This window comes from Thalassophryne amazonica, chromosome 16, assembly GCF_902500255.1.
Source record: "Thalassophryne amazonica chromosome 16, fThaAma1.1, whole genome shotgun sequence".
In the NCBI taxonomy this organism is placed as follows: Eukaryota; Metazoa; Chordata; class Actinopteri; order Batrachoidiformes; family Batrachoididae; genus Thalassophryne; species Thalassophryne amazonica.
This window is the reverse complement of record NC_047118.1, coordinates 35,024,733-35,052,285: the sequence shown is the minus strand read 5'-3', so window position 1 is coordinate 35,052,285 and position 27,553 is coordinate 35,024,733. Positions and strand designations below refer to the sequence as shown.

At 43.4% G+C, this 27,553-nt stretch overlaps 1 protein-coding gene across 1 annotated transcript in view; it reads right to left on the bottom strand.

Annotated features, from left to right (window-relative positions):
• Positions 1–4,568: 4,568 nt before the first annotated feature.
• Positions 4,569–27,553, bottom strand: part of rtbdn (retbindin) — a 28,823-nt gene continuing 5,838 nt past the window's right edge. Inside the window, exons 4-6 of the mRNA XM_034190618.1 lie at positions 24,479–24,607; positions 13,417–13,513; positions 4,569–5,091 (exon numbers count right to left, since the gene is read on the bottom strand). Of these exons, the coding sequence (XP_034046509.1) occupies positions 4,738–5,091; positions 13,417–13,513; positions 24,479–24,607 (580 nt within the window). The 3' untranslated portion in view covers positions 4,569–4,737. The remainder of the gene's footprint in view (positions 5,092–13,416; positions 13,514–24,478; positions 24,608–27,553) is intronic.

Here is a 27,553-nt window from a genome sequence, read left to right as displayed (position 1 = left end):
AAATGGGACATTCAAGACATTGTTCAGAAGAACAGTGTAGTTTGATTAAAAAGTTGATTGGAGAGGGGAAAACTTATACGCAGGTTCAAAAAATTATAGGCTGTTCATCTACAATGATCTCCAGTGCTTTAAAATAGACAAAAAAAAAAAAACCAGAGACGCATGGAAGAAAACGGAAAACAACCATCAAAATGGATAGAAGAATAACCAGAATGGCAAAGGCTCACCCACTGATCAACTCCAGGATGATCAAAGACAGTCTGGAGTTACCTGTAAATGCTGTGACAGTTAGAAGACGCCTGTGTGAAGCTAATTTATTTGCAAGAATCCCCCGCAAAGTCCCTCTGTTAAATAAAAGACATGCAGAAGAGGTTACAATTTGCCAAAGAACACATCAACTGGCCTAAAGAGAAATGGAGGAATATTTTGTGGACTGATGAGAGTAAAATTGTTCTTTTTGGGTCCATGGGCCACAGACAGTTTGTGAGACGACCCCCAAACTCTGAATTCTGAACAATAAGAAATATACTCAAAACCTGGATTAATCTTTTTAGTCACATAGCACTACTATTATTCTGAACACTACTGTATACATGCAGTGACCTCTTAAAGATTTCAAAAAAGTCATGAGGCAAAAACAAATTTTTTCATAGTTCCTGAAAGGATGACAAAGTGGAGGGAGCACGTCAGTGGTGCAGCCAGAACCCAGAGGCTGTGAGGATTCTGCTTGCTGTCATGTCTATTTCCAGAGCTCTGAGGTTCATGACGCACAGTCCAAAAAAGGTGGAAACAGCTCTGCTCAATATGCTTTTTAGTATTTACAGAAAGACAATAGGAATGCCAAGTAACTGGAAAAAAAATCCAACAATCATCTCTCTGATCAAAACAATTTGTATAGATTTTCAAAAACTGTCAAAGACAACAAAATATACAGTATTGTGTAAATGTCATAAGCACACATTGACTCACACAGACGCACAGAAGATTTTTTTTATATTGTATCAAAGAAGAGAGTAAAAATGGTAGAAATTAACTGACTTTTTCAGAGTAATTAACTTATACCATCCTGAGTTTTTCCAATAACATGTACAGAAGCCCATACAGTGCCTTGAAAATGTTTTCACACCTTTGAATTTATGCCTTTTCAAATACAAAATATTGTTATTATTACTAATACTAATACTAATAACTCAGATGTCTACATATAAAAATTTCTAAAGTATCTTCCACGCAAACTCAAAACAAATCTCTACAAGGTGATATAAATTAAAAAATATATAAAAGGCAAGATAATGGGTTACATGAGTAATGGGGACCTTTGGTATAAAAAGTGTAAATTGTTACTTTTATTTCCACTTTTCTTCAAACAAGTCAGGGGATGGATACATGAACATTTCCAAGTCACTGAATATGTCTTGGACTTTATTTGCATCAGTTATGAATAAATACAAACAGTATGGCTCTCTATGGTAAACCTGTGTGGAGTAGACAGTTCTCAAAAACTGAGTGACTGTGCAAGAAAGAAAAGAGTGAGGAAAGCCACCAAGACACCCAGACAACCCAGAAGTTATAGGCTTTTGTGGCAGTGATTGGAAATACTGTGCACAGTGCAAGTGTTTAATTTTTCATCACCCCTTGTAGCTTCATAGTAAAGTGGAGCTGAGAAGGATCAAATCTAGCCTTGCATCTCAGATGTACCTTCTGGCAGCTGAACTTTCAGGTCTTCTTTTTAAGAAAATCTTGCTCTATACCACATCATCAAGAAGCTGTATAACTGGTGATGCAAAATGCAAAACTGTCCAATTACTTATATCCTCATAAAATGGAAGGACTGTGTGTAAAAATGGGCATAATTGCTAAATGGCTAATTAAATAATTTTATTAAACACCTTCGGTTAAAGTTAAAAGTATACACAACAAGCACATTTGAATGTTTCATTTCAGCTCCACTGAGATGCAAAAATATAAAAATGCACAAATGTCCAAATACTTGTGGACCTAATTGTAATCACCGAAGTAAGTAATAATAAGTAAATGAGAAACATAACGTTTTTATGATCATTCAGTCTAATAAATTTAGCTTTAAAAGTAAAAGGTCTTGAGGTTCTACATGAAAGTGCAAAATAAATAAATAATAATCATGTCATTTTAGAAGTTTAAATTTTTTTGCAGCAACATTGTGTTCAGATTTTGTTCTTAATAGTGTCTAAGACATTTGCACAGCAGTCTGTATCCACTCTAATGTAAATCTGTCTACAGCCTACAAACAGAGCTGATAACACTGTTGTATGTTGCGTTATTTTTCTGTTTTAATGACAAATACCTGCAGAGAGCAAAGAGGAGACAGGATTGGGATTACATTTAAGAATGTTTTCTTTATTGATAATATAAAGAGAATCTCACAATACAGCTCTCTTCTGCCAGTGCGCAATAATTGCACGGATTGTTTCCTCTTAAAAACCACATCTCTCCATCAGCCTCACTCTAGAAGTCATCACACATTTTAAAACAAACATCCACACTTAAACAGGTATGAATGCTGCTTATGTAGATTTCCTCTTTGTGTTACTGATTATAATCACACAGATCCCCTTATTCCAGGAACGTAATCCACTGTTAGAAAACTAAGTTACATTAATCGATAAGATAATAACTATGTAACGTTCTCCACTATGTTATACCTCAGGACAAGCAGACTGCACAGTACAGCATCACAACAGGAAGTTCTGCAGAGTATTTTTTTTTTCTAATACACAGATAAAGTCATCTAAGTGGTTGACGGGTGGTAAAGTCGCAGTGAAAATGTGTGTTTATGCAGTATGTAATCCTCTTTGTAATGATTTGTGGTGCAGCTGAATTTGACTTGTGCAGAAGCAGTGATATGACTTTATATAGTTACCATGCATTTATTTTACAGATACAGCAAACAAAAGAACCAACCAGAACCTGCATAAATAAAATAAATGGAAATTAAATATATTATGGTTTATAGTATGTTTGACTACGAATGCCAAAGCCCTTGTTGAATTTGAGAGGATTTACAGCAGCTTGTAAGTGCTTTTAGAATTTATCATTCGGCAATAGCTTCTTAACATAAAATTGTTCTTATTACCTCCACCAACAAATATTTCGTTATGAAATTTTTACTGAGGATTCATATCTTGATAGGCAAGAACTCATTAAATTTTTTGATTCTGATTAAAGGGCAAAGTCAGGAAAAATCTTGGAAAATTGGAAAAACGCCATTGAACGAATTTTCAAAAATTCACAACTCTGTCAAAAAAGACCTAATTTCTTTCATATTATGTAGGATGGTATCCTTTATTGACTGACAAAATTTGATGCAGATAATAGATTTTGTGGTCATTTAAATTTAACATTGAAAACCCTATTTAATGTATTTTTACATTATATCTTAATTAAACATGCCCCAATCACTCTCATATTTGAAAGTGAGGTGCAGACTGGCACTCACTATCACCTGACAAAGTTTGATCCAGATCTGATCTGGAGTTTGGATTTTGTGGACATTTGAATTTAATATTGAAAAGCCCATTTGATGTACATTTTGTATTATACGTCAATCAAAAGCACCTCAAACACTCTCATTTGTGACAATGAGGTGCAAACTGGCATTCTCAATGAATACGAGGTCTGTCAATAAAGTAATGGTCCTTTTTTTTTTTTTTTAAACTATATGGATTTGATTCATATGTTTTTACGTCGGAATGATGGCCACCGAGCGTCCTTAAAGCCGTCCTTAAAGCTGTAGTAACAGTCCTTATTCTCTGTGAAGCCCATAAAATGTTCGCCGAAAGCCAGATACATTTTTCAAATGGTTCCCAGGTGCCAGTCTCTAACAGCTTCTGAAAAAATTCTGATGGAAAAAAAGTCCAAATCATTCCACCATTTCCAGACAATGAAAATCCGACGAGGGGGCGGGACCACTCCTTCCACAAGGCGTGCTCACAGGCGAATGACATCACCGACAGGCGTGGAAAAACTCACGCATGCGCACGAGGGTTCAAGCTTGTCTGACGTAAAAACATATGAATGAAATCCATATAGTTGTTGAAAAAAATAAAAAGGGCCGTTACTTTATTGACAGACCTCGTAGACTATACTTTAACCACATAAGATCTGTATTGTGGATTTAGCAGAATATTTGATTTTAACAGTAAAAAGCCCTTTTGATCCATATTTTTTGTATTATATTTTAGCTTATGAAAACATACTTTTAACAGGACTTTGACCTTGAAATTTTTTTCCAGGGTAAAAATTTGTGGAAATGGAAACTAGTGTTGGCGGAGATTTGCAATCTATGAGTGCGACGTTCCAGTTTAAACTTGAATTACAAGTGGTACATGTTTTTTGTAAAGATAATTTTATACCGCAGCCGTTCCAAAAGTTAACATAATCATGAATATTCTTGGGTAAGTTCAAACTTTGTTGCAAAATTGACAAAGACCTATTTAGTTATTTTTATGGACCTCTCACAGCCCACCTGGGGCCTGTGGCCCACAGTTTGGGCCCACATCATCACATTACAGATCACACCGCATAATGTGGTGTGATCTGTAATGTGACAATGTGTTCATGGAATCTTAGGTTTGTGTGGTGAAGTTAGTTAAAGGAACAGTGTTAGACCGCCATCTGAATTGCAGAAATGTATTTCTTGTTTTGTATTGTAGGAGTTATGCACTTTCGCCTGCATATCTGACGACCTAGCATTCCTGCTTACGAGCCACTCCCACTACCCTCCATGTCGTACACCACGACCGAGCGCTTACGAAGCACTGAATTCCCCTTCCGGCTGCTCCTGGCCTGCAGCGGCTTGGTCTTGCAAGGGGCGCGGTAGTGAGGTGTCCCGGTTTTGGTGGTATCCAGTTCCTCTGGGTCATCCTGCTGGGCCCTGAGGGCGGCAATCACATCCTTATCTGAAGGACTGAGGGTCAAACAGCCGCAGGCATGACCACCGTCACCCTCGGCGCCACCGTCTCCAGTCTCTCTGAGCTCGTCTGGTGCGTCCTCCACTGTCATGAAGGCATCGCCCCACAGGCTCTCACACAGATCCCGACCGTGCTGGTACATCTGGACAAACACAGAAACATGCTCCTGTTAAAAAAAAAAAAAAATGAAATAAAGGAAGAAAAGAAAAAGTTGTCCTTTCTTGGTGAATGTTACAGGCAAACAATAAAACCTTTCAATTCTATTATTTCAAAAATAATAATAAGAAAAAAAATATATGGCCGTACCTCAGACCCTCATTACTTTGTGCTCAGACAAAAAACAAAAAAACAAGCAAACAAACAAAAAAAAAAATCTATATGTCAGGCAAACATGTTAGGGTTAAACATTTTCAATGTCAAATCTGTGTGTTCATGCCCAGCACTCAGGTTTGACCTTTGACCTAGACAAAAATGGCGCAGCTGCATTTTTAGGCCTCTGTTGGCAACAGTGACAAACATGTACTTTTAAATGACCTGCTGTCCCTCCATACGGTAGATTATTTCCATCACAGGTCGAACTCCAGTTTGCATGCATTTGCATTTTTTGGGGGCATATTTTCCTCTGCCATGGACGTTATGTGACCACCTTGTGTCTTGTTAGCATCATTACTAAAATGTTTTCAGCCAAACTCCATAACACTTAAATACATTTTTTGTTTTGGTAGTGATCCAAATTCTGGATTCTGGATTGTTTTATGTTTTTAACTTCCTTTAAATTAAGAAGTGAAGAACAAATGAGGAAACTGAAGAAACATCTCAGTGAGTATTTTTGAACTGTTTACATTTCTTTGAGTTAACCCAGATCCAGATGTGAATTCTGGATTATTTTAAACCTTTCTTTAATATGCTTAATTTTGCCAAGGAGGGCATGTGATGGCAGGCACTTGTTTGCTTGTCTCAAAAAAAAAAGAAAAAAAAAGAGAGAGACAGAAATAAGTAAATTAAATAAATAAATGCAGAAAATAAAGATTTTCAGGCAGAGGTGGAAAGAGGTTAATTTTTAATTCATATTTTTATTATGTCTGTCACTGATGTCCATATTAATAAAATTTTAATTTGTTTATTTGACAGGGACAGTACTTTCAGCACTGGTACATTTCAATACAAATGCAGTGCCGTGTATGCAGGACATTATGTTGTGTGGGCCGCCCGAAGAGGAGGTACTGCTGGCCAACACCAGAGGGCGCCCTGCCTGAAGGCGGGCTTCAGGCACCAGAGAGCGCAGTCGCCGCCTGGAGCATCCGGAACTCGGATTGACAGCTGTCACTCATCCACTCATCATCCACTCATCATGACGCACCCATAAAAGCCTGGAGAAGACACCACACCCACGCCGAGAAATCGTCGACCCGTACAGGTAGACTCTCAGCCGTCTTCACAGCTAAGCTTTTGTTGTGACGTTCTTTACTTCTGAGCTGGTAGCTGATAATCAGTGACTTTTTTGCGTTTGCAGTTTATTCCACTTGTGTCTGAGTCTGAGGGAGTTGGTTGGAGCCGGCGTTTCCGCTCTGCACTCCAGCACTCAAAAAGTGTATACTTGGTCTGCACGGTAACTCAAAGAACTTGTGAAAGCAGGAGGTGGAGGCGTTCTTCTCCTCCCAAAAAGGAGTCAATTGCTGATTGTTTGCTGGGTGTGTTCACTCACACTCACTCTTAACTGTTTCTGTTTCCTGCCAGCAGTACCCGATCTGACAGCTGGAGACGGTGGCCACCTGGGGACTCGGGATTGGCGGCTCCGGGGTGTTCCAGATCCGTTGGCGGTGGAAATCGTGTGGGTTCCGACTCCTCTCTGGACGGGCGTCTCCTATCCTCAAGCCTGCCCACACTACACCAACTTGAGATTGACTGTAGTATTGATTGTATCTGTATTCGTTGTGCACATTTCACAACATTAAATTGTTATTCTTGCATTCCCATTGACCATTCATTTACGCCCCCTGTTGTGGGTCCGTGTCATCACACTTTTCACAACACATTTAGCTGTTTGCAGTCCTTGTCACTGGTTAGGCTTTTAAGTGATAAAACACATTTTAATACAAACATGAAAAATACAGTGGGCATGAATATATATATATATATAGCAGTTTTCCACCCCCACCTGCACACAACAGATTCCTTTTGAGCCCTGGTGGAGATATGTGTTCTCTGAGTACCATGGGCAACACCTTGGGGTGGGCTTAGGTGGCAGGGGCCACCCCTTAAATCACACTACACTGTAAATCTGCCCATTTAGAGGTGAGACAGACTTAATTTATTGATGAGAAACTTGTCATTTATATGTGCAGAAGTGCAATAGTCATGTCATTTCAAATTATCCCCACGAAGAATTTGTGGTAAAATATATGAAAAGTGATGCACAAAAATACAGTCATAACAACACAGAAATCAAAATCATGGATTTTACTGCCTGGAAAAAAAAGGACAAAGATTTGTCATCATCATTATTATTATTGATATTCTAACCCTAATGGCAACCAGGGTGCAGGCGGCGCTGTGCATGTACATGGAAATTCACAAGAATATGCACAAAATACTCTACTTAACATTTAATATAATATTATGTGAAACATTATGAGAATATGTTGATCATTTAGGTTATCTGGGTGGGGTATCATAACACTTAGCCGACGAAGAACAAAGATGATTTTCTTACCACTCAGATGACAACTTATACTATCAGCACAGCCCAGTCTCACATTTTTTTCGTGCCCCTCTCACGAAAACACCCGATTTTAGTGATAACTTTTTTTTTATTTTGCGTTAATCCTACCTTTATCCCAACTCTAACCATAACCATAGCATGTCTACCCTTCCCAAAACTTAGCCCTAATCCCAACAGACCCCCCCATCACCCCACATTTTGTGCCTCATCACAAAATGAATCTGTGCCCCCGTTACGAAAAGCAGCCCATTTCGTGTCCCCGTCACGAACCCATAGCTGAATGTACTTTTTGTAATGCAGCCACAGACTGCCGTGAGACTGGGTTGCATCACCATTAAACCTGAATGTAATGTTTTGTTTTTAATCACGCAAGCAAACATGATCTCCATGCATTTGTTTTTATGTGCTCACATTTTAGATCCCATTCAAATCAATGCCACCCTAGGGCCTCCCTGGTTGAAAAAAGCCTGGACACGCCACTGCTGAGTGCCCTCCAGCATGGTTGTAGTTTGCTTGTGTCTCGGTCTATTCACATAATTACGCTACTTGACTCTCTGGTGACGGTGGCAGAGAAGAGAACACTGGACAAACTACTGGACATTATGGACGATGTCCGTCACCCTCTGCCCACCGTTATCAGCAACCAGAGGAGCCTCTTCAGCCACAGGCTGCACCTTCCCAAGTGCAGGACCAACAGACTGAAAAACATCTTTGTCCTTCAGCCCATCAGACTGTACAACTCCTTGCTCAGGGGGAAGACAGAGGACGGCAATGAGAGAAACAGTAGTAGCCAGTAAACCAGTATTGATCACTATATCTGGTATTTATATTGTGTATTTATATTTTCAAACTGTTGTTCTTTTTTGCTTTAACTTTTGATATTTTGTGTGCTTCTTACCCTGTGTGCTGCTGTACAATGCTGTTGGAACCTCAATTTCCCTGAGGGAGTCTTCTCAAGGGATCAATAAAGTTCTGTCTAATCTAATCTAATCTACTTTTTCTTTTAGCATTTTGATGACATTTTCAAAAGCAAATGCACCAGTTTTGCATAAACATATCCAATCTCACAGACAGATAAACAAGTTGAGCCAAGTAGGATCATGCACTGATACCGCGGTCCTTAGTCTCTCTGAGTAACAGACATGGTTACTGTTAAACACACATTATGACAGTTGTGATATATGTATATATATAAAAGTATGTATGAACACTGATAATCCTGTTGTAAAACTGTGGAAACTACATGCCCTGTGGGTGCTTTTCTAGTTGACTTTGAGCTGTCTGGGCAAAATTGGCCTTGAAAATAAATACCTGCTGCCAGGTGACATCGGCAGGGGGTTCGGTGGGAGAGAGAGTGTTACAGCCACCTGGTAGCTGCTCTCGTAAGCGGATTTTGTCTGTCTTTCCTGCTCGGCTCACATCAGCCTTACGAGCACGTCAATACAGGCGACCTTGAAAAGCCGACACTTCTACCTGGAAACCGTTACCTCGACAGGGATGCGGGATGCGAGCTCTGTTACTGTAGCAGGGTGATGCTGCCTCACACAGCGGGCGTGCAGGTCGTAGCACCTTTTGCTTTCCTACCTGACAGACATTCACGCTTTAAATAAAAGCAAAGGCATGTTATACTTTGCTAGAGGAGAAGCTCCTCTCCTTATTGCTGACATCCATATTATGCTTTCTGCAGGATGATCAAACAGTGGATTTAGAGGGATGCTGCTTAACAGCGCAGAGCGATGTTCAACATCTTCATGGACTGTGTATTAAGCCGATAATCTGAAAAATATCTGGAAAACCTTATTAGTGAAGCAACAAACACATTGCGTATATGTTTTTAAGCCCCCATGCTTCCTCCAAAGAATGATTCATAACAGTTATTAAAAGGTGCTGCCTGTCTGGGATTAAGCTGACAGTTAGGCTCACGCAACTGAAAAACAGGACTCAGCTGCCATTTCCCTTAAGCTGCCTTCACCCAAGATCCTACTGTGCAAATATCACTTGAGCCACGGGTCTAGAATGGAAATGTCACTTGAGCTCAAGTGAATTTGGCTTAAGGTGGCTCAATCAGTCTTTCCATCCTACATCTCTGGCACATGGTGGCACAAGTGATATTTGCATAGTAGGGCAGCAGGTGAGGGTGGCTCAAACAAACCGGCAGCTCACAAGTTCACTTTCTGAGCTGCAAATTGGCAGCGAGGTACATCAACCTGGATTAGGTCTCATTTTGTCTCTACCTGATTTGCACCTTATTTCCACAAAGTCTTACATTTGTCTTTCTTAGTTGCTGTTCTGGCTGACTCTAAATCTCCTTGATTGTCCTTTGTCCTGTTTTCTGTAGCAATGTCTGCTTCATTTTATCACTCTGTGTGTGTGGGCGTGCGCTGGTGTGCATGTGGTGTGGTTTAATGGGGTTAGTTCTGATTCATGCAGGGTGCTTAGGGAAGATAACACTCTTTTATATGTTGTTAGAAGGACAAAGAGGATGATTTCACTCAGTGATACTCTGTCTGGCTCCCAGGTGTTATCACGATGACACATTTGTGTTCTTCCCCTGGCAGATTTGCTTCACTGCCAAAGTTAATTCAGTTTAAGTGCACACAGCTTAAGCTGATGTGGTGTGATTGAACAAGCAAAATACTTAACTTTCCACAGGCACAACCATTATCTTACTCATTTTTATTCATGTCTATCCTTCTTTGTCCTAAATCCTTGCATGAAAAATGAAGAAAAAGAGAATTGACTTAAATAACTAAATTTCTTTCTCAGCAGCAGCAGCCTGTTGAAATGTGAGGAGATGGAAACTTGAGGCTGCAGTTACCATGCTGTCATTGCGGAGTCACTTGTACATCAATATGTCATGTTCCAACTGCAAGGGTTAACACAGAAGTGACAAAAGCTAAGGAAAGGGCATATAGTGAGCTGTACAAGAAGTTGCACAGTACGAAAGAAGAAAAATGTTTTTACCATTTGGCTGGACAAAGGGACAGAGATAGATAGGATGTGCAGCAGGTTAGGGTGGTAAAAGATGCAGATGGTAATGTGCTGACAAGTGAGGAGCATGTGTTGAGAAGGTGGAGGGAATATTTTGAGGAGCTGATGAATGAAGAAAATGAGAGATAGAAAAGGCTATCTAGACAGGTTGATGCATGAGATCAGACTGGAGTCTGATGCTTGCAGATGACATTGTAATCTGTAGTGAGAGCAGAGAGCAGGTTGAGTCTAGCCAGGAAATGTAGAGATACCCTCTGGAGAGCAGGGGAATGAAAATCAGTCTGCGCAAGACTGAGTACATGTGTGTGAATGAGGGGGAGCCCAGCGGAATAGTGCAGTTACAAGGAGAAGAAGTGGTGAAAGTAGATGAGTTTACATACTTTTGGTCAACTGTCCAAAGTAATGGAGAGTGTGGTAGAGAGGTCAAGAAGAGAGTGTAGGCAGGGTGGAGTGGGTGGAGAAAGGTGGCAGGAGTGATTTGTGACAGAAGAATTTCTGCAAGAGTGAAGGATAAAGTCTAGAAGACAGTAGTGAGACCAGCTATGTTGTACGTTTTCGAGATGGTGACATTAACAAAAAGACAGGAGGCAGAACTGAAGATGTTGCGATTCTCTTTGGGAGTGACGAGGATGGACATGCTTGAATGAACACATCAGAGGGACAACTCAGGTGGGATGGTTTGTTGACAAAGTCAGAGAGGCAAGATTGAGATATTTGGACATGTGCAGAGGAGGGACCCAGGGTATATAAGAAGAAGGATGATGAGGATGAGCCACCAAACAGGAGGAGAAGAAGGAGGCCAAAGAGGAGGTTTATGGATGTGGTGAGTAGGATAAGGGTTGTGCCTGTAGAAATTTTGTTTTGTCAGCCAGCACCCCATGTTTTCCAGTGACTTGGCTGCATACATTGCCAAAGGTATTAATTTATTTCATGCACTTGAACTATTCATATCATGGGAACAAATGATAGTTGTATGCATGCAATAGCATTTTGAGAGCTATGCATTTTTTTTCTATTTTGTCCTATTCATGGCCATTTTCAAGGCTCTGCGGATGTGTGAATGTACACCTCCACCTCATGCAAATTCTTCATGGTTATCTGGTGAAATGTGACCATGGATGATTGTGTAATTTTTTTTTTTTTTTGTCTTTTTGGCTGCTCCAGATATTAATGTGCAAATGTGCATGAGTGTGTGCATGCCTGTGCACCCCAAATGCGTCTACCTACTCGTAAAAATATATATGCAACATGACAGAATGCATGTTGTGATGCAACATAGGAAATACGGCAATAATGGTACATGGCTGAGGTTTTGAACATGTTTTAACTGCTGCGATAGAGTCTGAACTCACAAACATTCTGCTCAACCATATTTCTACTGCAGCTGCTCCAAAAACATCACAATCACCATGCTGCCGTGCCTTTTTCATTGATCTTGATGTAATGCACATTTGTATTACCTTATCAAGTAGTGTGATGGCTTTATAGAATGTGTGTGTACTGTGAATTTCAATCTATTTAATTTATATAGCGCCAAATCACAACAAAGTTGCCTCAAGGCACTTCACACAAGTGAGGTCTAACCTTACCAACCCCCAGAGCAAGCACACAGGTGACAGTGGTAAGGAAAAACTCCTTCTAATGATTTGAGGAAGAAACCTCAAGCAGACCAGACTCAAAGGGGTGACCCTCAGCTTGGGCCATGCTACTGACACAGCTGACAATACAAATACACAGGAAATTTTTGGGAGGCCATGCTGGTGTGCAGGATGGGAGGCCTGCAGAAGAAGACGCCCACTCCCATCTCTGGATGGAGCCGCACCTCAAACGGAGAGAAAAAACAGAATCAGGCGGCAGAAAGACAACAAATACAGTATAATTTTCAGTATTAAGCAACAACAACAACAACAACAACAAAACAGAAGAAATACTAAAGTGATCGCTGGCCACTAGCCCTAAGCTTCACTTAAAGCACCAGACTTTAGATAAAGTTGGGGCCGCGGCACGCTCTGTTTAATAATAAAATAAATTTTAAAGGGTAGGAAGCATAGTGTCATACTATGGAAGTATCCTCACCATATTAAAGACAATGTCTTGATAAACATCTACTTTGAGACCTGCTTAAATGAAAATAGGCCAGTGTATAAACAGACAAAGAACAAAGTATTCAGACAGAAACACACTGAAATACTCTGCGTATCTGTGCAGTTATTATAAATATATCCCTTACAATTTTATCAAATATTCCCCAGAGAACCTTAATCATTCTGACACCTGGTTATGTGTGTTTGTTTGTTGGTGTGTAAGTGAGTGAAACAGCAAAGAAAGAGACATACAGATAGAGGGAAGCGTCTGGTGTGTGACGTTCTGCTGTCAGCCCCTCAGTCACTCCCATTCTTTTTAAATTACCCATCTGGCCTCTGCGCACTGAAGCAGGACCAAACCTTTTCACGCTTCAGCCCACAGCGCTGCCTCGTGCACTTAACTCTTCATTGACTGCATTCTGTGGTGACCATCATTACCACTCTGTGACCTTCTGTCTGCAACATCTGGTGTGGATAATCTTTTGGATCAATGAGCTTCAAACAGGCAATGTGGCCAGAAAGAGGAAACCTTTGCTCAGGTCGGACCGCTGTGAAAAGCATGATGATTGCTTTGCTTCAGACATGAGTTTGGAGTCAGTACATTAAACCCACTATGAATGTATGTTTGTGGTGGCTGCTGTCTGTGGTCAGTCTGTGGTTGAGGTCTTACCTGCTGATACTGAACACAGGTTCCAGTACAATTCTGTCCTCGGGGATCTCTCGCCCAGTTACGAGCACACGTTAAATCTGTCCTGCAGGCATCAAACCTGGAAAGAAATTACATGTGCAAAGTTTTTACAAATAGAATTAGCTTCCTTCAGCCATTATAGTGCAGCAGATAACTGAAACAGTCGTTCAAATGGTGAAGCAAGTACCAAATTTGGCACAAATACTCCTTAGACATTACTTTTTTGAAAACAAAACAAAACAAAAAAAAAAAACGACTGGCCACTTGAATTTTCAATAGGCAGCCAGGTAGGGGTTAATTGAAGAATTACACAGGGGTCAAAAATAAAAATGCTCCAACCATATAGAAAACTATACCACATTATTTGTCTGATCATAAAGAGTCCAAAAAGGTATAGGTCAGACTATCTACGACTGAATGTTCTGGAATTATGGGGTAAAAACAGCAAGAATGGTGACAAAAGTCAATTTCAGTTTGTACAGGGGTCAAAAGTTAAAGTTGCTCCAGTTTTGGTAAAACGTGGTGCAAATAATTGGTTGAGCTAATAGGATTAATAAATTGAATAGTTTTGACTGTGTTGAATGCTTGGTCTCCAAAGTAAAGGTCAAACAATGTCGACGTCCATTGGATTCTATGACATGTGACATATGTTACCCTGTAACTAAGGATGACACATGGTGCAAACTATTTCTTTTGGAAACCCTATTAACTCAACCAATAATTTGCACCACTTTTTTTTTTTAATCAGAATTGAACTAACTTTAACTTTTGACATCTGTACAAACTGAAATTGACCTTTTGTTGTGTGGGCCGCCAGAAGAGGAGGTACTGCTGGCCCACCACCAGAGGGCGCCCTGCCTGAAGTGCGGGCTTCAGGCACGAGAGGGCGCAGCCGCCACGGACACAGCCGGGAGTGACAGCTGTTACTCATTACTTCCTGACAGCTGTCACTCATTCTTCATCACCTCACTCCATAAAACCCAGACGTCATCTCCACCTCATCGCTGAGATATCGTACTTCATTGAAGGTAATATCCTCAGCCGTTTGTGTCTTTTGCAATATATCTGTATATTCGTTGTGCACATTTCACAACATTAAATTGTTACTTTTTGGCTCATCTATTGACCGTTCATTTGCGCCCCCTGTTGTGGGTCCGTGTCACTACACTTTCACAACAGGATATCTCGGCCAGCGTCATGGACTCCGAGGGGCGTCACCCGGCTGTTGAACGACCAATGGGAGAGCAAGGAGCGCAGGCGTCTGCAGGAGGCGTGATTGGTGAGCTGCAGCACATTCTCACCGCCTTTACGGCTCGGTTGGATCAAATGACTGAGCAGGATATGAACGTTCCAGTGGTGGTTCAACAACCCCTCCCACCATCCCCTGAAGCATACATAAGCCCTCCTGAGCCGTACGGAGGTTGTGTGGAGACGTGCGCGGACATTCTTATGCAGTGTTCGCTCGTCTTCGCACAACGTCCCGTCATGTACGCGTCAGATGCTAGTAAAATAGCTTATGTGATTGCTCTGCTTCGGGGTAAAGCACGCGCCTGGGCTACGGCGCTCTGGGAACAGAACTCACGGTTGTTATCAGCATACACTGGGTTTGTGGGGGAGTTCAGAACAGTGTTTGATCACCCTAACAGAGGAGAGACCGCTTCAACTGTGCTGCTGTCAATGAGACAGGGACGCGAGGGCGCTGCCGCTTATGCAGTCAACTTCCGCATCGCGGCTGCGAGGTCCGGCTGGAATAACGTTGCGCTCCGCGCCGCCTTCATAAACGGACTGTCGTTGGTTCTGAAGGAGCAGCTGGTAGCTAAGGAGGAACCGCGGGATTTAGATGGGCTTATCGATCTTGTTATACGGTTAGACAATCGGTTGGAGGAACGCCGTCGGGAGCGAGGCGAAGGACGTGACCGGATACGCGCCGCCCCTCTCCCTTCCGGGTTCGAAAAGGGGCCGCCCTCCCCACGCTCCACAGCCGCAGCGCTTTGTGGGGCAACAGCTCCCCCTGCTGACGTTGTTAGGGAAACGCACAGGGCCAAAATGAGGAGGTTGATCCGTGGAGAGTGTTTTCTCTGCAGCTCAACTGAGCACACACAGAGAAACTGCCCCAAACGGCCAAAACGACAACACTCGCCCTTAGAGACTGGGCTAAGGGGGGGGTCAAAACATTCAAGTGAGACACACACAGATTGCCACACGACTCCCAGTCACAATCCTGAGCGGGGATTTAACCCTTCAAGCCCGAGCACTGGTGGACACGGGGTCAGAAGGGAATCTGCTAGACAGCAGATGGGCAAGGGAGGTAGGGCTCCCTCTGGTGGCGCTTCCTTCGCCATTGCAGGTGCGGGCACTAGATGGCACCCTCCTCCCTTTACTCACACACAAGACACAACCAGTAACTCTGGTGGTGTCTGGAAACCATCGGGAGGAGATTGAGTTTTTTGTAACTCCTTCTACCTCCCGCGTGATTTTGGGCATCCCATGGATGTTGAAGCACAATCCCCGGATTGATTGGCCGTCTGGGGTGGTGGTTCAGTGGAGCGAAACCTGCCATCGGGTGTGTTTAGGATCCTCGGTTCCTCCCGGTTTACAGGCTAAGGAGGAGGTCAAAGTCCCTCCCAATCTGACGGTAGTGCCGGTTGAGTACCACGATCTTGCTAACGTCTTCAGCAAGGATCTGGCACTCACCCTTCCCCCGCACCGTCCGTACAATTGTGCCATTGATTTGGTTCCAGGCGCTGAGTTCCCGTCCAGCAGGCTGTACAACCTCTCACGACCTGAGCGCGAATCAATGGAGACCTACATCCGGGACTCATTAGCTGCCGGGCTGATCCGGAACTCCACCTCCCCGATGGGGGCAGGTTTCTTCTTTGTGGGCAAGAAAGATGGCGGACTCCGTCCATGCATTGATTACAGGGGGCTGAATGAGATTACGGTTCGCAATCGATACCCGTTGCCATTGTTGGATTCCGTGTTCACCCCCCTGCATGGAGCCAAAATCTTTACTAAGCTGGATCTTAGAAATGCGTATCACCTGGTTCGAATCCGGAAGGGAGACGAATGGAAGACGGCATTTAACACCCCGTTAGGTCACTTTGAGTACCTGGTCATGCCGTTCGGCCTCACCAACGCCCCCGCGACGTTCCAAGCCTTGGTTAATGACGTCTTGCGGGACATCCTGCACCGATTCATCTTCGTATATCTGGACGATATTCTCATCTTTTCTCCGGATCCTGAGACCCATGTCCAGCATGTACGTCAGGTCCTGCAGCGGTTGTTAGAGAACCGACTGTTTGTGAAGGGTGAGAAGTGCGAGTTTCACCGCACCTCTTTGTCCTTCCTGGGGTTTATCATCTCCTCTAACTCCGTCGCCCCTGATCCGGCCAAGGTTGCGGCGGTGAGAGATTGGCCCCAACCAACAAGCCGTAGGAAGCTGCAACAGTTCCTCAGCTTCGCTAATTTCTATAGGAGGTTCATTAAGGGCTACAGTCAGGTAGTTAGCCCCCTGACAGCCCTGACCTCTCCAAAAGTCCCCTTCACCTGGTCGGATCGGTGCGAAGCCACGTTCAAGGAGTTGAAACGACGGTTCTCTACTGCGCCAGTTTTGGTGCAGCCCGACCCTAGCCGCCAGTTCATGGTTGAAGTGGACGCCTCTGACTCAGGGATAGGAGCCGTGCTGTCCCAGAGCGGAGAGACCGATAAGGTTCTTCACCCGTGTGCCTACTTTTCACGCAGGTTGACCCCGGCTGAACGGAACTATGACGTCGGCAATCGAGAACTCCTTGCGGTGAAAGAGGCTCTTGAGGAGTGGAGACACCTGTTGGAGGGAGCGTCTGTGCCATTCACGGTTTTCACTGACCATCGGAACCTGGAGTATATCAGGACCGCCAAGCGGCTGAACCCCAGGCAAGCCCGCTGGTCACTGTTCTTCGGGCGTTTTGACTTCCGGATCACCTATCGCCCCGGGACCAAGAACCAGAGGTCGGATGCCTTGTCCCGGGTACACGAAGAGGAGGTCAAAACTGCACTGTCGGATCCACCGGAGCCCATCCTGCCGGAGTCCACTATCGTGGCCACCCTCACCTGGGACGTGGAGAAGACCGTCCGGGAGGCCCTGGCACGGAGCCCGGACCCAGGAACAGGTCCGAAGAGCCATTTATACGTCCCACCAGAGGCCAGAGCTGCAGTCTTGGACTTCTGTCACGGTTCCAAGCTCTCCTGTCATCCAGGGGTGCGAAGGACCGTGGCAGTTGTCCGGCAGTGCTTCTGGTGGGCGTCTATGGAGGCCGACGTCCGGGAGTATATCCAGGCCTGCACCACCTGTGCCAGGGGCAAGGCAGACCATAAAAGGTCCCAAGGACTTCTCCAGCCATTACCGGTGCCTCATCGCCCCTGGTCCCACATCGGCCTGGATTTCGTCACGGGTCTCCTGCCGTCCCAGGGCAACACCACCATCTTCACGATAGTGGACCGATTCTCCAAGGTGGCCCACTTCGTGGCCCTCCCGAAGCTCCCAACAGCCCAGGAGACAGCAGACCTCCTGGTCCACCACGTCGTCCGTCTGCATGGGATACCCACCGACATCGTCTCTGACCGTGGTCCCCAGTTCTCCTCACACGTCTGGAGGAGCTTCTGCAGGGAACTGGGGGCCACCATGAGCCTCTCGTCCGGGTACCATCCACAGACGAACGGACAGGCAGAGCGGGCCAACCAGGAACTGGAACAGACCCTCCGCTGCGTAACATCCGCGCACCCGACGGCCTGGAGTAACCATCTGGCCTGGATCGAGTATGCGCATAACAGCCAGGTGTCTTCTGCCACCGGCCTCTCCCCATTTGAGGTGTGTTTGGGGTACCAGCCCCCATTATTTCCCGTGGTGGAGGGAGAGGTCGGTGTGCCCTCGGTCCGGGCCCATCTTCGGAGGTGCCGTCGGGTGTGGCGCACCGCCCGTCCTGCCTTGTTGAAAGCCCAGACGAGGGCCAAGACCCATGCAGACCGCCGGCGGTCCCCGGCCCCTGCATACCAGCCCGGGCAGGAGGTGTGGTTGTCAACGAAGGACATCCCCCTGCAAGTACAGTCTCCAAAATTGATGGACAGGTTCATCAGCCCCTTCCGTATCCTCAAAGTCCTCAGCCCTGCCGCGGTGAAGCTCCAGCTCCCAGCTTCACTGCGGATCCACCCGGTCTTCCATGTTTCCAGGATCAAACCTCACCACACCTCACCCCTCTGTGCTCCCGGTCCGGCGCCGCCTCCTGCCCGGATCATTGACGGGGAGCCGGCTTGGACAGTGCGCCGGCTCCTGGACGTCCATCGAATGGGCCGGGGGTTCCAATATCTGGTGGACTGGGAAGGGTATGGACCCGAAGAACGCTCCTGGGTGAAGAGGAGCTTCATCCTGGATCCAGCCCTCCTGGCCGACTTCTACCGCCGACACCCCGACAAACCTGGTCGGGCGCCAGGAGGGGCCCGTTGAGGGGGGGGTCCTGTTGTGTGGGCCGCCAGAAGAGGAGGTACTGCTGGCCCACCACCAGAGGGCGCCCTGCCTGAAGTGCGGGCATCAGGCACGAGAGGGCGCTGCCCACGGACACAGCTGTCACTCATTCTTCATCACCTCACTCCATAAAACCCAGACGTCATCTCCACCTCATCGCCGAGATATCGTACTTCATTGAAGGTAATATCCTCAGCCGTTTTGTGTTACAATATATCTGTATATTGTGAGTGTTTGCAGGAGTACCGGTTCCTCTATCTGTGGAAGCTGAGTGAGTGCAGGACGGCACTCTTTTCCCCTGAGGAATCACTGCGGTACTCATCACATATTGAGTGAGAGGTGGAGGTGGCATTCCCACCATTGTTGTTACTGGGTGTACACACACCCACACTTGACTGTCTTTGTTCTCGCCAGCAGTACCAGATCCGACAGTCGGAGACGGTGATCACCTGGGAATTCGGGACTTGGCGGCTCCAGTATTCACCAGGTTCGGTGGTGGCAGAAATCGTGTGGTTCCGGCCCTTCTCAGGACAGACGTCTTCTATCCTCAAGCCTGCCCACACGTCACCTTTGTAATTTGACTGTAATCATATTCTGAGATTGTCTGTATATTTGTTGTGCACATTTCACAACATTAAATTGTTACTTTTTGGCTCATCTATTGACCGTTCATTTGCGCCCCCTGTTGTGGGTCCGTGTCACTACACTTTCACAACACCTTTGTCACCATTCTTGCTGTTTTTACCCCATAACTCCAGAACATTCAGTTGTAGATAGTCCAAACTATACCTTTTTGGAATCTTTATGTTCAGACAAATAATGTGGTATAGTTTTCAATATGATTGGAGCATTTTTAATTTTTGACCCCTGTGTAATTTGGCAAATGACCCTTACCTGGCCGCTTATTGAACATTCAAGTGGCCAGTCATTTTTTTTCAGAACAATAATGTCTAAACGCAACGCGTCTCATTGAAAATAATGCTTTTTAGACCGATTTTTGACGCATCTGACGGATTCAGTGTGAAAGGCCCTTATTTCTGCCGAATTTGGTGCATTACTATTATTGGCTCATGAATCACAATAATATTTCTAATATGTTATAGAACAAATATGAACCCGGTGCAAAGAACTATTCTACTGAAACAGCAGTTCTCACAGATTAAAACAGTGTGCACACACATTACGGGTTGAATAAAATACATCTGTCTCTACTAAACCCTTTTAATGTGATACAGTGGCCATGAAAGGCAGCAACATATCTAAATCTTACTATAATTTTAGATATATTTGTTTATTTGTGAGTGTGTTTGATGTTTCACTACTTCTCTGAAGTGTTTGGGCCAATTTCCATCAAAATGTGCTGTGTGCATGTTGGTTGACCCCAGCATTGTTCTGAATGGGTTTGTTTTAGTAAAGGTCAAGGTCATTGGATCAGAATTTTGGTTTGTCTGTCTGTTTGTTCACCGACTCCTCCCAGGTCCTGTAGCCAATTTCCACCCAACCTAATAAGAGGGAAACAGTCAACTCCAGAGCTGGGGTCAAGGTCATTGGGGTAAAAGGTCAAAACTATGGGTTTTTTTGCCACTCCATTGTCCATCAAACGTGACACACACATATCGATGGGCTTTAGAAATGCCCAGGCGATGTTATCACGTTTACCATAGTCCAGTCACTGAGGACAAGGTCATGTCTATGTGTCTGTCTGTTTGTTGGTCTGTTCCTTCCGGGTCCTTTTGCTGATTTCTACCAAACAAATATTCTGAATTCTTAGATGAATTTGGTGCATTCATCTCTAACTTGTCAACTAATGCAGATAACATTCTGATCATTGGTGACTTTAACATTCATATAAATAAGCCTTCTGATCCCCTCTGCAAATCATTTATCGAAATTGTGGATGCATTAGGATTTCGGCAATGCATTCGGGATTCTACGCACATTAGTGGAAATACCCTGGATCTGGTTCTCGTATGTGGCATTGCTGTCACGAATATTGAAATCATGCCTCTTACATTGGTGGTCTCTGATCACTCACTTATTAAGTTTACAGTTTCGCTGCCGTGTTTAGTGGAACAACAAACTTATATATCACTACGGTGATGCATCAACTCCTCAACTAAGACTGAACTCGAAGCTAGACTGCCTGATGTCTTAGCTTCACATCTGACAAATACCCAGTCAGTAGACAGACTTGTGGATAGTTTAAACTCAGTGCTAAAAACTACACTCGACATAATTGCGCCACCTGTGTTAAAACCGCACTCCCCCAAATCACAGTCACCTTGGTTCAATGATTACCTACGTGACCTCAAGCATAAGGCAAGAGGTCTAGAACGGAAATGGCATTGTTCAAAATTAGAAACATTCCACCTTGCGTGGCATGATGCTGTCTTCGACTATAAGCAGGCATTATTAGCTACAAAGTGGACCTATTACTCTGATTTGATCAACAAAAACAAGCATAACTCAAAGTTCTTGTTCAACACGGTGGCAACACTTATTCATGGACAACCACCTGTAGTTCGCTCTCCTTTTACAGCACAAGATTTCTTGGATTACTTTGAGAAAAAAATAGAAGACATTAGGTTAAACATATCGCAGCGTGCCTTAACCCAGCCACTACACCATGCTATTGAGGTGGGCGCCACTACTGAGGTATTACCTAGATTTACAGAATTTGATAGTATCTCACTAGGCATGCTAACTCGTAACGTCAACAAAAGCACAACCTGTTTATTTGATCCTATACCAACAAAACTGATTAAGCACCTGTGGCCCACTCTTGGGCCGACTGTGCTGGAAATTATTAATCTTTCTTTAACTTCTGGATCTGTTCCTAAATGTTTCAAATCTACAGTGATTAAACCATTACTTAAGAAACCTAATCTTGACCCTAGTGTACTGAAAAACTATCGGCAGATATCAAATCTATCATTTTGCTCTAAAATTCTGGAAAAGGTGGTTTCACGGCAGCTCGTGGACTATCTTACTGAGAATAATCTCTTTGAGCCACTGCAGTCTGCTTTTAGAAAATATAATTTCACTGTGCTGCATGTGATACAGTGGATCATCATATTCTACTTGATAGGCTGGAAAATCATTTTGGGATTACTGGGAGTGCCCTTGCATGGCTGACGTCATACTTGACCAGTCATTCTCACTGTGTTTTGTACAGTAACACTACCTCTAACCTTAGTGACATGAAATTTGGGGTTCCACAGGGGTCTGTCTTAGAAGATTGCCTTGCAGCAGTGAGAAGTTGGATGTCTAGAAACTTCCTACTTTTAAACTCTGATAAGACTGGTCCAGTGAGACATCGGCATCAATTTGACCAGTTAACACTCAGCCTAGGCTCGTGTATCATACATCACACTGACAAAGTGAGGAACCTTGGGGTAATTTTTGATCCTACGTTCTCCTTAGGCCTCCACATTAGAAATATTTGTTATGTGTCGGACGCAGCCCGGAGAACCGACCAGCGTTTGAAGGACCCAGTATAAAATAAGCAGAGCACGGTACAAAGGATAACAGAATTTAATGAACATAACAGTGCTGTGAAAAATATAATAGTGCGCGGTCTGGCATGGTGGATTGCGGTGCGCTCCCAGCAGCGCTAACGGTCCGGAGCCAGAACTGGTTCGGACCCAAGGACCCCGCCGACACCCCCCAGGTGGCCGCGACAAACCGAGTCTGTGAAAGAAGGAATCATTATGTGAGTCCACACTCAACACACAGAGAGAACGCTCAAAGGTGTACAAACAGCAAACACTTCCTGGCTTAATTACTAATCAGCTTCCCACCCTGCAGGCATAGAACATTGAGTTCACAAAACTCCACAGCAGTGGAAGCTGATTAAACGACTACATACAGCTCAATATAATAAGGTGTGAGGGACACCATATTTACTGACTGTATAAATGTTAGTCACAAAATCTAACGTACCTCAGGAAGTGTGCTGACGAGCGTGAGATTCATCCCATCCTATCTATGGCTAATGCTGAGACCCTGATCTATGCATTTATCTCTTCTAGATTGAACTACTGCAATGTTCTATTTTCTGGTTTACCGCAGTCCAGCATTAGGGGTCTCCAATTGGCTCAAAATGCTGCAGCCAGACTTTTGACATGAAGCAGAAAGTTTGACCACATTACACCCATTTTGGCATCCCTTCACTGGCTTCCTGTCCCAGTGAGATCAGATTTTAAGGTTCTGCTACTTGTCTATCAAATTGTTCACGGACTGGCACTTCCCTACCTAGCTGACCTAATTAAACCTTACGTACCAGCCCGGGCTTTGTGTTCTCAGGGTGAAGGAGTACTTTGTGTCCCTAGGGCGAATAAGAAGTCTGTGGATCACAGAGCTTTCTCTTATCGTGCCCCTGTTCTGTGGAATGATCTCCCTGCGTCAATAAAACAGTCAGATTCTGTGGAGACTTTCAAGTCCAGACTTAAGACGTCCTTCTTTTCCCTTTCGTATTGCTAGCATACTGGTACAGTTTTGTTTTACGCTTTTTACTCTTTTATTTAATTTTATTAGGAAACGGAGCGTGCCGCGGCCTCAACTTTACCTAAATTCTGGGTCTTTTAGTGAAGCTTAGGGCTAGTGGCTGGTGATCACCTTAGTATTTCTTCTGTTTTTCTTGTTGTTTAATGCTGGTAAATTATACAGTATTTGCAGCTCCATCCAGAGATGGGAGTTGTATTCGTGTTGGTGACCCTCCTGTCCTGTGCACCAACAGCATTTCTTGTATATTCGTCCGTGAATTGTTCTGTGAATTGTTCTGTAATTTATGTCTGTAGCATGGCCCAAGCAGAGGGTCACCCCTTTGAGTCTGGTCTGCTTGAGGGTTCTTCCTCAGAGGGAGTTTTTCCTTACCACTGTTGCTCTGGGGGTTAGTTAGGTTAGACCTTACCTGTGTGAAACGCCTTGAGGCAACTCTGTTGTGATTTGGCGCTATATAAATGAAAATAAATTGAAAATTGAAAATTGAAAATTGAAATTGAAACTTGGTGTGTCAGTGAAGTGTAGCAACAAAGCTGGCATTAAAATATAAATTTTGTTAAATGTTAAGGTCAAATAATCTGATTTTCAACCTGACTTGGCACACTCTTAGGCAGAGTCCAGAATCGCCCTAGCAAGGTCATCCAGATTTCAAACACTTGGGTGCAGGTCAAGGTCATTGAGGTCAAATGTCAGATTGTTGTTGCATTTACTGTCTTCATGTCCATTGGTAATATCACCTATTTAAGAAAACACTCGCAAATACACAGAACATCTGCATAAACTGAACATGTAGTTGCATCAAAAAAAATGTCTTGGAAACTCAGAAAAAACTCGCAAAAACTGATGTGTCACAAAGTGACGTCTTTAAAGAGAAGAAGCCGCTGCGTCATAACATTAGGTTTTTCTGACAGTTTGTGTATTTTGTCCGAGCCGTCTGTCTCAATGTGATTTGTGCAGTAATCTCTGTTGACAGTCTTATCGGTGCTGAGGGACAGATTCAGGTTTTGATTTAGGTTTCCTCTGTAATGTGTTTGGTAGCATCACCAGTCACGGCAGAAGCTGTGGCACAGCGGCACAGCCTGGATGTACGAGCGGCGGTGAGGATGAGGCCAGCGGGCAGCATCAGGGGAGCATCGGTAAAAACAGGACACGCGCTTCAGGAATCCTTCACACCTGAGGAGAAACAGCGGGGCAGTTACAACTAACATGATATACAGTGACGCCTTCATTTAAAGGTTTTTTTTTTATGCATCAGAGCCAGGAAAGGTTTGCTGTCATCACAAGACAGTCACAAGCAAAGCTGTCACCTTGTTGTTGAGGTTGGTGTTTGCTTTGTGATTTAGTGGATTCAATTTCTCATGTCTCTGTTAATCTCATTTAATAAGACTTCCTCTGTTGTCTTTGCTGTTACACAGTGTGAACTGACAGCCTCTTATTTTTTCAGATTCTTGTTATTTATTCAAGATGAACTAAAAGAAGACTTTTGACACTTGCCAGGAAAAATTTCATCAAGACATTTCTGTCTGAATGGAATAGTGATAAATGCACTGCAAAGAAGAGGTGTCTAAAAACAAAATAAAACCCCAAATCTGAGGGAAAAGGTCCACAAAACAATAGAAATTATCTGTCTATGCAAGAAGATAATATCACTTGATAAGATTCTTGAATTAGGACTGTTAAATCTATAAATAATCATGTTGAACACTTAATAAGAAATTAACTCTTAAAGAACGATAAATGATCTAACACTTCTAAATCTAAGTTTTTTTTTGTAAGAACCAAATAATTTGCAGTGTGCCTTAAAGAGCAACTTCATTTCATCCATTCAAATGTATAATATATCAGCATGTTCATACAAAACATCCTCAAAATGTCATACTTGATATATTTTTCCTCCTTTTATTGGTTATTGCGAAATCTCATTTGAAATGTCCAAACATTCATATTACAATAACAGCAAATATGAAAATTAAAAATGTATATTTTATTCAACAAATAAATTAATTATCAGGATATCAACAGTATTTTCAATTACAAATAAAACCAAGCACAACTAGAGCACCGCACTCATAGAGCACAAACCTCCACCTCCAATTCTACAATTTTTTACCTTGGATAAATATTTTAAGGTCAAAGTCCTCTCTCTCTTCTTGGGACTCCGACAAGGACAGTCACATTCCTCCCCTCTCCTCTCCTCCTTTCTGCTCTCTATCTCTGCTCCGACCTTCAAAGTCCCAGCTTCACCAGACTGTGAATTCTTCAAATTATGATTTGGATTAACTATGGAATTGATCAGCTGGTCTCTTAATGCCATTGACAGCATTTGTTTTCGACAAGGAGATCAGGGTTTGGGGACCCTGTGTGCCCTGATGGAACCTACCCAGCGGGCTTTGCTCTCGACGCCTGAGAGAATGGAGTGTGACATGCAGCTCCACTCTCTGTGGAAGATGTTGAGGATTCAATCATATTCGCTTTTATGGTGGGAGGTTTGGTGCTGATTGGTTTGTGTGCTGCCCTGACCCACAGGAATATTAGCAAGATGGCTGCTTCCAGAATTTTGTCCCCTCATCAGGCCGTCATAATTAATGAGTTGGGCAATGCTGTGTAATCTCAGACTGCGTGAACTCTTGAACTCAAACGCAACATGGATTCAATCTCGGAGCAAATCACTGCATTGTAAAGGAATTGTACTGCTGAGGACCAGAGAATATTCTTCATAAATTTGGACTCTCGACGGTCAGGGGTGCAGTAATAGAATTCTGTATCTCTCCGCCAAACATCAACATGGCAGCCTTATTGGCTCCTGAAGGCCAAATTCCCTGCTCTTCCCCCAGAAGGATCTATAGCCTTGGTGAAGGAATTCGCCCCCCCCCCTTCTCATCTACCCCCTCCCCAGCCTGCTGTTGTCCAGCAACATCAGACTTTACACACACACAAGGACAGAAACTGCCAGACTTTACACACACAAACAGACAGAAATTGACAGAAATTTAAGTCATCTGCACACGATGCATGTCTCCCTCCCTCCATTCCTATTACCCCCCCGCCCCGTGTCTATCCACTCCCCCCACCCTGGCTTTCTCCTTGCCACCTCGAAGGCAGCGCGGTTTTTACTGCTGCAGCCTTCAACCCCCAGGCTGGGTGGCGCGGGCCCCTCCTGCTGCGGCCTTCACCCACTTTGCCTCAATTCGGAAGATGGACTACTTCAAGTTCAGTGCACATAAACAATGTCAAATGTATATGTGTTGTCTTTAATTTTGATGTGTGCTATTATTATGGTAAACAAGTAATAATTGTGGATTAATTGCTGTATCTTGTCTGAGGTAATTGGAGTGTAAACGTAATTGCCCTTTTTTGGGATCAATAAAGTTTGAAGTCTGAAGTCTGTTAGAAGTGACTTTTCATAAGCTAAAATATAATAGAAAATATAGATCAAAAGGGCTTTTCAATGTTAAAAAGAATCAAATATCCGCTAAATCCGTAACATGAATCAGATGTAGATTAAACTTAATCTAGTTATTGAGAGTGCCAGTTTGCACCTCATTGTCACAAATAAGAGTGATTGAGGTGCGTTTGATTAAGATATAATGCAAAATATACATTAAATGGGGTTTTCAATGTTAAATATAAATGGCCACAAAATCTGTAATCTGGATTGGATCGGGCTCAAACTTTGTGAGTCAATAATGGATACCACCCTACATAATGCTCTCAAATATGAAAGAAATGTTATATTTTTTTTGACAGAGTTATGAATTTTTGAATATTTGTTCAATGTTAAAGATAGGATTTTTTTTTTTCCAATTTTCCAAGATTTTTTTTCCTGACTTTGCCCTTTGCCCTTGAAAACTGAATCAGTTCTTGCCTATCAGGATATGAATCTTCAGTAAAAATGTCATAACGATATATAAAAAACTGTGGGCTCCAGGCTGTTCACAAACAAACAGACAAACAAACAGAGGCGATAACATAACCTCCTCCAACTTTGTTGGCAGTTGTAATAACAACAGTGATAAAAATGTGATTTCTTATAAGCATGACAAAGACCATTACTGATGATCACACAGTGATAAAATAATTGTAAAAAATCGGATTAAATGCAACATGATTTTACTCTAA